General features: G+C 36.1%; 1 protein-coding gene and 1 non-coding gene across 2 annotated transcripts; both read right to left on the reverse strand.

The window, feature by feature from the left end:
- Positions 1-3,917: 3,917 nt before the first annotated feature.
- On the reverse strand, positions 3,918-4,078 carry LOC143566575 (U1 spliceosomal RNA). The gene has a single exon (XR_013141257.1). It is a non-coding gene; the product is annotated as a U1 spliceosomal RNA (small nuclear RNA).
- A 1,060-nt stretch (positions 4,079-5,138) lies between these two features.
- On the reverse strand, positions 5,139-8,256 carry LOC143566573 (putative amino acid permease 7). The gene is made up of 7 exons (XM_077053240.1): positions 8,199-8,256; positions 7,212-7,448; positions 7,050-7,143; positions 6,741-6,955; positions 6,476-6,609; positions 6,153-6,380; positions 5,139-5,554 (listed from the first exon to the last, which is right to left on the reverse strand). Exons 1-7 carry the CDS (start codon positions 8,254-8,256, stop codon positions 5,171-5,173), a joined length of 1,350 nt encoding a protein of 449 aa, XP_076909355.1. The 3' UTR covers positions 5,139-5,170.
- Positions 8,257-11,516: the final 3,260 nt, after the last annotated feature.

The following is an 11,516-nucleotide window of genomic DNA, read 5'->3' on the forward strand; positions in this document are numbered from 1 at the left end:
AGGGTCAAAATATCACATCTAGATTAAGAAAAAAACGAACAAACCTGAGCCCAAAAGTTATTACAGGTAGGTTAAGAAAAGACATTATTATCTAAGAATACTCTTAATTGCCACTGTTAGTGTGTACCACTAATTTTGACCAAGAAGGTCAAATTCGTCATAATTACGTCTTTTTAGCACAATCAATATCAAAGCAAGATTGAGTTGTCTATATTTCTCATTACCAATATCTTGCCTATAATTATCATATTGCCTTTCAGTTAAAGAAAAGTCCTTTTTGCATAGGGTACTATATGTCTAAGTCTCGTACTTAAGTTTGGGTCGCTAAATTAAAGGTTTATAACAATACATACTAACAAAATAGATGTATGTGCTTAGAATAGCACTGAACCATTTTAGATACTTCCACCAAGGTAGTGGCATTACTAAACTGCAAGTGCATTCTAATACTCCAAATACTAACAATCAAATTCCGTATTCTCACATACCTGTCAAACTGATATTGTTGACTTTCTTTCAAATTGATAAGTCTTCTATTGTGCCTATAGTATCCCTGCCATTCAATATGAATGGGTTTTTTTTGTTCCTGAGTTCTTGTCTTTCCTTCAGTGGCATCTCTTCATAGCACATGCCACGTAAACCAAGTATTAGAACACAAAAAAGCTAGTTTCATATACATAATTAGCCATATATAATTTGTGGTTGTGAATGCTTAGTTGCTTACATTTTATAATACAATAAAGCATGTACAATATTCATCAATGCTGGGCATGAAGTATGTTCTTGATATACACTTGAACGAAGAGGCAAATGCACAACATAAATAACTCGGTAAGTTTAAACAAAAACAAAGCATTTAAACATAAAGACGGACATGTTACCTCGTTTTGTCTTCGGGCCTTTTTAGAAAAGCAATCACAACATATCCATTGCAACGGTTTTGACTCCAACCGGTTCCGGTGTCCGGTCGAGCCTGTTGTAGCCCTTAATGTTCAGGCATGCAGCATTGCATCAACGTCAAAGTACGTACAACCAAGTAAAGATAGCAAACACAATTAAGCACAAACCAAAAAATTTTCACAGCAGAGGGCTTACGCAATGCTCTGCCACGCATCATTGCATTTACATCTAAGCGCTACAATAATCGGCGAAATACACAAAATGAAACGTTAATAACTTGGATTTCAATCATAATGTACAAAATTAAAACTACCAAAGGAAGCATAGTAACAGTGCAAACAATTCAGCAACATGCACAAACCAAATAACCACATAGTGACTGAACAAACAACCATGAGGCTCATATCTGTAGCAATAAATTTCTTCCTGCACAAATCCACAATGGCTGCAATCACAGTTGCAAAGCAATTGCCATCTGGATTCCCAAGACAAGATGCAAATAGGAACTACAAAGAAAGATTTTCATCACCTCCAACCGGATGGAACCGGCAACGGCAGAGCGAGTGAAAAGCAAAACAATCACCAACGCCAAGGGTTCGGAAATCGAACCCGGCAGCGGTGACTGAAGAATTAAGGCGAAGGGTGTATGGGAGGGTGTGGCGGTAGAAGATAGCGGAGAGATGAAAGAAAACCCCCGTCTCTCTTCTGTGTTGCTCTAGAAGCACAATGTACAACCCTCTAATGGATAAAACACTAAAGAAGCACAATGTACCACACCCTAATGCCTAAATCCTCCTGAAATTGTATATATATATATATAAATAAATGAGAAAGAGTTGTGGGCCGATAAGAGAAGCCCAAAAGTTTTTATATAATGGGCCAATAAGATTAACCTAATTAACATACTAACATACACACCACCAAGTTCAATTCCCTCTTACAACACTTTAGGGGGATATGGGTGGCTCTATGAAGGAAGACTGAGATTTTTGTGATTTTCAGTTCGATTCTGAGGGCATCTGGGTTTTACCACCAGTGGGCTTTCGGTGGGTTTTCCCCGGAACTAGAGATAACTTGGAGGCGCCTAAAGGCTCCATACGGCTGGGTTGGGCCAGCTGGCGGTGGCCTTTTGCCATTGGGTCACCTTGTACGGAGTACCTAGGCAGTCTATGTTTGTTGGCCGTTCAAAAAAATAAATATAACTAAAAAACAGGAAAACAAATAAGAAAGAAAAACTTTATCAAATACCAACGATCATCCCTCATGAGTTTCCAGTGAAGACTCAAGTTCGAATCTCACTTGTGTCACTTTTGGGTGATATTGACAATAAATTATTTGAGTTAAGCCTTATGCAAGGTTGGCAGTTCGAACCCTGAGCCCATCCGAGTTTTCGTCCCACCGTGTGTACGCCAGATAGCTCTGCTTTTGTGGTGGCACAACGTCGGTGGTAAGGTTTCTCAAGGGAACGCTCAAGCCAAACTCTGAAGTCAGGGTCTCCAAATTTGGAGAATACGATAGCCTAAATAAAAGAAAGTCAGGGTCACCGTTCTAAAAAAAATCAAATACCAACTATCGTCGGACTACTTCAACCCTGGTTTCATTCTTTCAGCAAATGGCACTTGCGATCTGAGCACCTTACGACTTGCTGCCCTCACGACCTTTGTACACTAACTCCACTCGTGATTTTGCTTGTCAGCAATTTCCACTCAAGTCTCCGATCTTCATTCATTCATCCATCTTTCTTTCATTTTAATTTTCAAATAATCAAATCCAATACGAGTGATAAAAAAACGTTAGTTTTTGTTTGATTGTTTTCTAGTTACTTTTTCATATCATCTGCAAGATTGTTTCCTGATTGTTATTTTTTATATCTTTTTCGTTTCATAAAGATTTTATGGGGAGATGTTTGGACTTTGGATGTGTTCTACGAGTGTTAATTTGGCATCTAAAAACATAGTACACGATACTCCATTTTATTTGTTACACATATTCAACAGTAAAATGAACTCATTTATCAAATATGTTTTAAACGGTTAGAAGAAAACTCATGTATCAACCGCTACAAATACACGCGATAAAACATAGCGTTATTATCAAATGATGAGTTCCAAAAACCCAAATCCAAAAACTTATATTAGGGAACAGCAACAACAAATACAAATGCGGGTACAAACAATGGTGAAGACACATTGAATACACCACTTAAGAGCCATGGCCTCTCATACCAGATAATATTTTCAATTACCCAATACTAAGCATGCTTAGTGTTAGGGGTGAGCAGAAAGCCAAATTAACCAGACGAGACCAAAAAAACGAAACGAAAAAACTGAATCGAAGACTTAAACGACGGTTACTTTTTTGTTTGTTTTTTTAACCGAATTTTCGGTTTAGGTCCGGTCACCCATTTTTTTAAAAACCAAAAAAAAAAATTTTGAACGAAGCCGAACTAATTAACCGAATTTTTGTTATCGGTTCAGTTACCCATTAATGTTTATTTATGACATTTTTTGACTTTTCAGTTTTTACTTAAATGTTAATACAACCATATGTGTTTCTTTTTGCAGATGTTATGACCGGAAACAAAACACCAAAAAAAACTACCGTTGATGGTGATAAAGGTTATAAAGATTATGAAGATTGAGACTAAAGTTTTAGCGTTTTTAACTCCAATACTCTAGCAATTTTGTATTCGTATGGTTCCATATAACACGTGCCAATTTTTTGTTTTTTTAATTCCATATAACAAGATTAACTAGAGAATTTGTAGAGGCTGTGCTAACGCAGGCCTCCCGTTGATGGAACACTGATCGTATCATAGACAAGGTTTCGCAGGCCTCCCGCACTGAATGTATCACAGACAAGGTTTTAACCAACCGCAGACGATGAGGCCATGCAAACACAGACCTCCACTTCACTGCCAAAAATTAAGAAAAGTTGAGGACAACAAAAACAAGTATCAACAAAAGAATTGATAGAAAAGTTCAGGACAGCAAAAACAAGTTTCAACAAAAGAATTGGTAGAGGCCGCGCGAACATAGGCCTCCACTGCCACAAATTATGACATAGGCTCAACCACTTGGGCCGACCTTAGGCTTGCATCCCTCCTGAGTGCAATAGAGGTCACCAACCTAGGCCATGAACCTTCATGATCATCCATTGACCCCGTCCAGGTAAGTGAGTACTTCCTGCCCTTGCTCCCATTTTACACACCCACTTTCCTAACCTGTTTTTCCATCCAGCCGATGTGGGATAGGAACTTCAATTAACTAATACCTCCCTTCAATCTCCTCTTTGCTTATATATATGCAAATGATTTTTAAAAGTTTGTATACTTATTCAAAATTAGCAAACTAAACATAGGAGGTGTCCGTCATGCCATGTCAGTTGCGGGTTGACGGGTTGAGATATTCGAACCAAACACTCCCAAAAATTTCATTTGTATCATAAATCAATACTAATATGCACACATATAAAGTCGTGTAACTCAAACATGACAAAATTAGCACATTTATGTAAACGTGTCAAAGGGTTTGTTGGTAATAATCAAGTGTAAACGTGTTTATTGGGTTGATGAGTTGTAAAAAGAATGGGTTAAACGGGTAATAAATGGGTTAGTGGGTTGACATGTTTAACTAAACGGGTTAAACAAGTCAACCTGAATATGATGTGTTTTTTACATGTTTAGATATGTCAACCCAAAACCTTATTATATTTGTGTTGTTTCCGAAAATTGTTACCCACGCTAACACAAATATACACGTCAAAAGAAAATTAGTTGAAAATATGTATAAAAAGCATATCCAAAAGGACAGACAATTAAAAAATGTTGAGATGATATAGACTGAACATAGTTGAAGTTTCGGACTACGTTTATCACATAAAAGGAATTAGCAAATTGTAACAATGAATAAGCCAAGAATGTCAATAGAATGCCCTTGAAGCTGAATGCTGCAATTTAGCCATTACGAGTCCTTTCAGTGATTTCTTCATACAAAGTACATCTCCACTGGCAAAAATAGTACTTCTGCGTACGGGGAGATAAATGACTAATGGCCAAAAGACGCATATGAATGATTATTGAGCTTCTATTCTTATGGTATATTGTAGTTGGTGTGAAACTAATAATCACAAAAGTTTTATAACGGCGATTATGGCCAAGAGGCTATAATGGTCGATTCCAAAATACAAATCAAAACATTTTTATTTCACTATAAGGAAATAGTAATAACATTCTTTTATGTACATTTAGTGAGCAATATAGTTTGTTTTTCTAGCCAAATCTTTTGGCAATTATTCCTTGAACAGAACCAGCAAACGCAAAAGTAGTTACAAAAAAGCAAACAATGGTGAACACACGAAGAAAACACCACTTAACAGTCCAAGGTATAACCTTTTTGTGCACAATGTACATCTCAGCCGGGAAGTATACAACCAACGGCCAGAAGGTCACTGAACCAGCAAATGCCACAACTTCATTGAAGTAAGGAAATAACATCCCTAATGCTGTTGTTAAAACAACATACAATGTTCTAAAACACAACCGCATAGGATTCATCCTAATCTCCCATATGCGAAAATCTTTTATGAATTCACTTTCTGGGTACCTTTCAGCGTATGCTCTTTCCACAAGCCCGAATAATGTCTGACTGAATATCTGACAACAAAATGTAAAGTGTTACCAAGTTTCATTATGCGGGACACTTCCTCAGGGTGTCAATTTTGACTCATTTACCTAATGTTCTGTCTTGTAGTCAAATGGTGAAAATTTGAACAAAAAGTTCAGATTACAACGGGTCAAAGGGATGAACAGGTCACACGTGACGAGTGAATTTTCAATGCATAAAACTTGTAAAATCATTTTGCCCAACAAGTTAAGTCCATAATTCTAATTATGTAATGACACATTAATTACTTACAAAAAAGTAAATTGACACCTTAGGCGAATCCTGCATAGTTTTGTTATGTCCGGTGAAGATAGCACACAAAAGTTCTATGGTTTAAAGCCACCATGCCCTATCATGTTTCGACTCATGTGAACACGCTTTTAGTTGAGTCGTGCATTCGCGTCTTTAGGAAGAGTCCGCTATTTCATCTAGTTTCTTATTTATTTAAGTGGTAGTTCTATTTGAAAATTGTCAGGTATTGATAAAATCATCAAGCACCCAAGTAATCTTTTTAAAGTTGTGATCCCAATAACCGAACAGACATTACACTTTAGATTATTTTTTGATGGAAGAAGGCTAAGGTTTTACCTGATACCCGCCAATTAAGTGCAGAAAAACACACGCGTTAGCAAAATCGACGAGGATATATGGTTCATAAAATCCAAACCCGGTCAAGATATTCCCAGGGGTTGAGTTCCCGAAGGCTGCATAGCCAAATCCACCACAACAGAGGTAAAAAACAGTTGTGGTAAAAACTGCAATTCTTGATGCTTTCATCATGGTGACTTCTACAGATGGAGGTGATTTCAGAGTAGTCTACATATATACAAATATATCAATATTGCGCGGTTAAGTTTCAAAACAAGCATGGGGTGCTTTAATCTAGATGACATAGACATAAATATCATCACCTGTGTCTCAAGAAAAATTAAGTGAAAGGGGTACGCAAACGCAATGTCTCCAATAGCTTGAGCAACTAACCATACTTTTTGAATCGGTTCCTCGGTTGGAACTCCTCCTATGCTACCTTTAATCTTCCCATTTCCTGCAGTCTCATTTTGAACACATAATTATAGCTAAAACTGCAACGGGTTAAAAGTAGCCAAACATGTACTTTTTTAAGTGTTTACAAAATCACATTATAGCAAAGAAAAGATGGGTGTCCCATGTGCTTACCTAGTGTTTGGGCTAGCCCGAGTCCGGATCCAATAAGAGAGTACGTGAAGGACATGGCTGCAGCAATAACCGAGAGCCATTTTGTACTATGGAAATTGGGTATTTGAGAAGCTACAATATTAATAATTCCAAATAAAAGCATATAAAATTCTATCCCATATTCACAAGCTGCCTCGTGCCCGTGGTCATGGTAACAATTCGACTTCTGAATTGCTCTACCACCAACAGAAAACAATGACAAATTAGACCGAACGTCATTGCTCATTATTACAAAAAAGCATTGTTCGTGGTAACCAAAATGAAGCATACCTAATGCTGCTAGCAGATGTGATTGTATAAACAACTCCCACTTTGAACAAATTAAAGTACACCAGCAATGCACAAACGAGTGCACTCGGATCCCCTGTTACATCATCGAAAGTTGTTAAAACAAGCTAACAGCATCCACAAGTTAAAACAATATTATGCTACCTAGAATGTTCTGTACGGCTTCCAAGTAGGAACGATTGGTTACGCTGATGCCATTGCGATCAGAGACAGTATGGAAATTGTTGAGAATGGATGCATTGAGAAGGGTCACAAGTGCAAATAATACAAAAGAAATTGGACCAGCAATCCATCCAAGCTGTGCAACACTCCAAGACAAAGATAGCACCCCTGATCCTATAACCGCTGTTATAATATGGGCAAGAGTTGTCCATACATCCCCTTCATCAACAAATAAAAGTAATCAGTCGGTCTAAGACTGTGTGTAGTGGGATGGCGCCCCAAGTCGCCTCACCATGTAAATGTCCGCCAAAGCCAACCACACCATTGCAGACGGAAGCCAAAAGGGAGGGAGTCCCCCTGCCTACGTGGCACGTCTTCATGCCCGTCTCAAAGATTTCGAATGCCCAAGACGAGTATGAAAAATATATAACTTTTTTTTTTCAAATTGTGGGTCCCAATCATTTATCAATTAATTACAACTGATGGGACTTAGGCCCAATTTACCAATTAAACAAGCACCCATATTATCACTAATATAAGAATTTAGAATGACCCGGATCCATGTTTAATTTTTAGGCCCTTCATATAAACTCATACCCTTATATAAACATAAAAAACTATATATAATAAAAAATTTGTTTTGATAAATTACGTGAGGCCCTTTAACTCATACCCTTATATAAACATATAAAAAAATGTTTGCCGGAAATGGGCCCGACATGTCTGCTGTGCCCGGTATGAGGTGAGAGCCGGGTCAAACCACTACTGAAGGTCTAATAATATTCCAACTACAGTTGAGTCATCTAAAAACATCATAACAAATGATCATTTCCTTTCATGTTCTAGTTTTTTATTATTATTTATTAAATATCAGAGATAAAGATGCACAGTTGAACACGAAACGATCATCAAAAAAAAAAAAAAAAAAAAGGAGAGATCAAAGACAGAGGATTGAGCAAGAAAACAAACCAGTTGGTTTATGGGAAGCCGGCAGCACCAAGGGTGAATCAAGGATGATGGCATCCATCAAAAGAACGTTGATAATTATTTGGTTGAGAATTTGCACGGGAATGAATCAAGACGTAAAGTGTGACTAGATACTTGGTAGGGGCCGCCCCAACATAAAACTTATATAACTTCAAAATAAATAAACTCAGATTTTGTATTTAATGATAGATATTTTTTATTTCAATTATTGGATGAGATGGCTATCGTGCCCGGTGTCAATATTTTCAAGAAAAGTGGGTGCTGAATTCCGTATCGAATATATCGTACGGTATTAGCATTCGGTATCAAATGTTCATCTCTATATAATATCAAGACTGGGATCGTCACTTGATACCAAATGTTCATCCTGGTTTCAACTTCATTTACGTGAGAATTTTGGTTGACCTGAACTAGAGATAACGAATACAAATTAATAGAGGCAGTAATTTTTTATACAATGCAATAAAATATGTCGACTCAAAATTTGGCATTAACGTTTTAGTCATTAAACTTAATACATGCTTAGCATCATCAGAGTCATGAGCCTTCTTTATTTCTTTACATAAGATCAGAAGTATATAATCAGCCATGACAGTGAAAACTCAAATTAACTGCCCGAATTAACCGGACGAGACCGAATTAACCGGAAAAACCAAACCGAACCGAATCTAAGCCTTAACCGACGGTTACTTTTTTGTTTTTTTTAAACCGAATTTTTGGTTTCGGTTCGGTTACCCATTTCTAAAAAAACCAAAACAAACGAACGGGATTGAACTAATTAACCGAATTTTTGCTAATTATATAATATATTGTTCCCGGTGCATGGAACCAACTTTTGGATAAACTACAACCGTTAGATACTTAGATTAGTCTGAGATGAAATCTGGACCGTTTGAAGTCAAAAAATCCTTCTAGAAGAAAAGGTTATATTCAGTTACATAGTTAGTGGTTCTATGTTCCTCCTTCTCCGGCGGGTTCCCACGTCTCCTCTCTCCCACGTTTAAAGTATGAGATTTATGATTCTTCATGAAAATGAACTTTAACATACAAAAATTGGCTTAAAGCGTTTAAAGAAATGATTAAAAATGGTTTTGAATATCAGATGTGTATAATTAAATGTATTTGAGGTTTTAATTAGTTTTTGAACTAGCTAAAAGTGTTTATGCGAATATAAATTTTCTAACGGTTCAAAACGCAAACCAAGAGGTTCATAATTGTGTATAAGTGTCTGTTTTGCCATTTTGCCCAAACACTTATGTAAACATGATTAAAACGTGCATGAATAATAATTATGCTAAATTAATTGACAGAATACCCAAATTGTTTAATTACACTTATGTAGTTAGTTTAACGTTAGGAGGTCAATTAAAAGCCAACAAAAATTCGGGCAATTAATTTGAGTTTTAATTGTATGACTTAACTATCATGGTTGATTATGTTGCTACTAAACCTACCCCTCTATACTATTTTTACTAAATATACTCCTAGTTGAATTTGTCTAACTAATTACAAATTTCTCTTCAACCTTATTTAATTACATATTAGTCCATCTAACATTTTTTTTACCAAATAATATTTTCCATTGAATATATCAAACTTAAAACTATTAAGTTGTTATTGTTAATTTATTTTTATTATTATTAACATTGTAAATATTATTAGTTTTTTTGTTCTTGACGGTATCAATATTAGTATTAGTCCACACACAATATAATACTACAGCGACACTAATAATAATATATATTATTTTTATGTTCAAGAACCATAAACACACACACGAGAGAGAGAGAGAGAGAGAGAGAGAGAGAGAGAGATCAAACTTTATAGTTTTTGATTTATAATATTTTAAAGGGAGACCATAAGATAAAAAAAATGTTAGAGTGAAGTAATATGTCAAATAAAATTGTTAAAGGAATTGAAAATATAAGAGGGAGAGGGTATGACAAGGAAGGGATGTACGTTTAGCTTAACTCATTGATTATGTGCTTCCGATCTTATGTTAACAAATGATCATGAATTTGATGATGCTAAGTATGTATTGAGTTTAATGACTAAAACGCTAATGCCAAATTTTGAGTTGACATAGTCTATCATTACATTGTATAAAAAGTTATTACATCAAACTGTTAGCTTGTCTTCGTTATCTTTAGTTTAGGTCAGCCAAAATACTCACGTAAATGAAGATGAAAGAAGGGATGAACATTTGTTACCAACTACTGAGTGTCGATGCTAATACATTTGATACCAAATACCGGTACCGTACGCAAGGGTGCAAACGAGTGAAGCCGCACTCGAGTTCGGCTCGCGAAAAAGCCGAGCTTAATCGAGCTTGAGCCCGAGCCTAAAAGTAAGCTCGTTTAATAAACGAGCCCAAGCCTAAAAGTAAGCTTGTTTAATAAACGAGCCCAAGTTTTACTTATCCTCGAGCCGGCTCGCGATCCTAAACTAGCCTGTCATGCATATAAGTTTTTAGTATATATATTTAATAATTTTATTTAATATATATAATGTTATAAAAAGTATAGTTATCTATTTATAAAATAATTATAGGCCCATAATAATTGAGATTAAAAATATCTGTTATTAAATACAAAATTTGAGTCATGACTAAACATGATTTATTTATTTTTGAATTATATAAGTTTATAATAATATTTATATTGGCGTGGGCCCTACAAAGAATCTAGCGATGGTTGATGACTTACTGAAGGAAGCGTGGGATGACATACTTATTCTGTATCAATAATTATCATTTTCTATGATGCATAATATTCTCAATCAATAATTTATCAACAACATTCATTCTTTTTGTTTTTGGTGTTGCACTATGGATACCACCACCCAGCTTCATTCGCCCTTGGTGCTGCCGGATTCCCCTAAACCAACTGGTAATTTCTTTCCACATATAATAAAACTATCACTCTTTTCTAATTGCTGTTCTTCATCATGTGTTTTTGCTCAGTTTTGATGATGTTGGCATCATGTTTTTTCACGTTTAACTAAAACATGGTGAGGCGGCTTGGGGCGCCACCCCACTACACACAATCTTAGACCGACTGATTATTTTTTATTTGTTGATGAAGGGGATGTGTGGACAGCTCTTGCCCATATAATAACAGCGGTTATAGGATCAGGGGTGCTATCTTTGTCTTGGAGTGTTGCACAGCTTGGATGGATTGCTGGTCCAATTTCTTTTATATTATTTGCACTTGTGACCCTTCTCAATGCATCCATTCTCAACAATTTCCATACTGTCTCTGATCGCAATGGCATCAGCGTAACCAATCGTTCCTACTTGGA

This window comes from Bidens hawaiensis, unplaced genomic scaffold, assembly GCF_021521415.1.
Source record: "Bidens hawaiensis isolate Kalapana, Puna unplaced genomic scaffold, B.hawaiensis_p1.1 tig00022913_1, whole genome shotgun sequence".
Taxonomy (NCBI): domain Eukaryota; kingdom Viridiplantae; phylum Streptophyta; class Magnoliopsida; order Asterales; family Asteraceae; genus Bidens; species Bidens hawaiensis.

Excerpts from the sequence above, each read along its gene's own strand:
- LOC143566573 (XM_077053240.1), bottom strand. The coding sequence starts at position 8,256 with ATGGATGCCATCATCCTTGATTCACCCTTGGTGCTGCCGGCTTCCCAT. Across the intron at positions 6,956-7,049 it reads ACATCTGCTAGCAGCATTAG|AGCAATTCAGAAGTCGAATT; the intron begins GTATGCTTCATT and ends TGTTGGTGGTAG. Across the intron at positions 5,555-6,152 it reads ACTTAATTGGCGGGTATCAG|ATATTCAGTCAGACATTATT; the intron begins GTAAAACCTTAG and ends TTTTGTTGTCAG.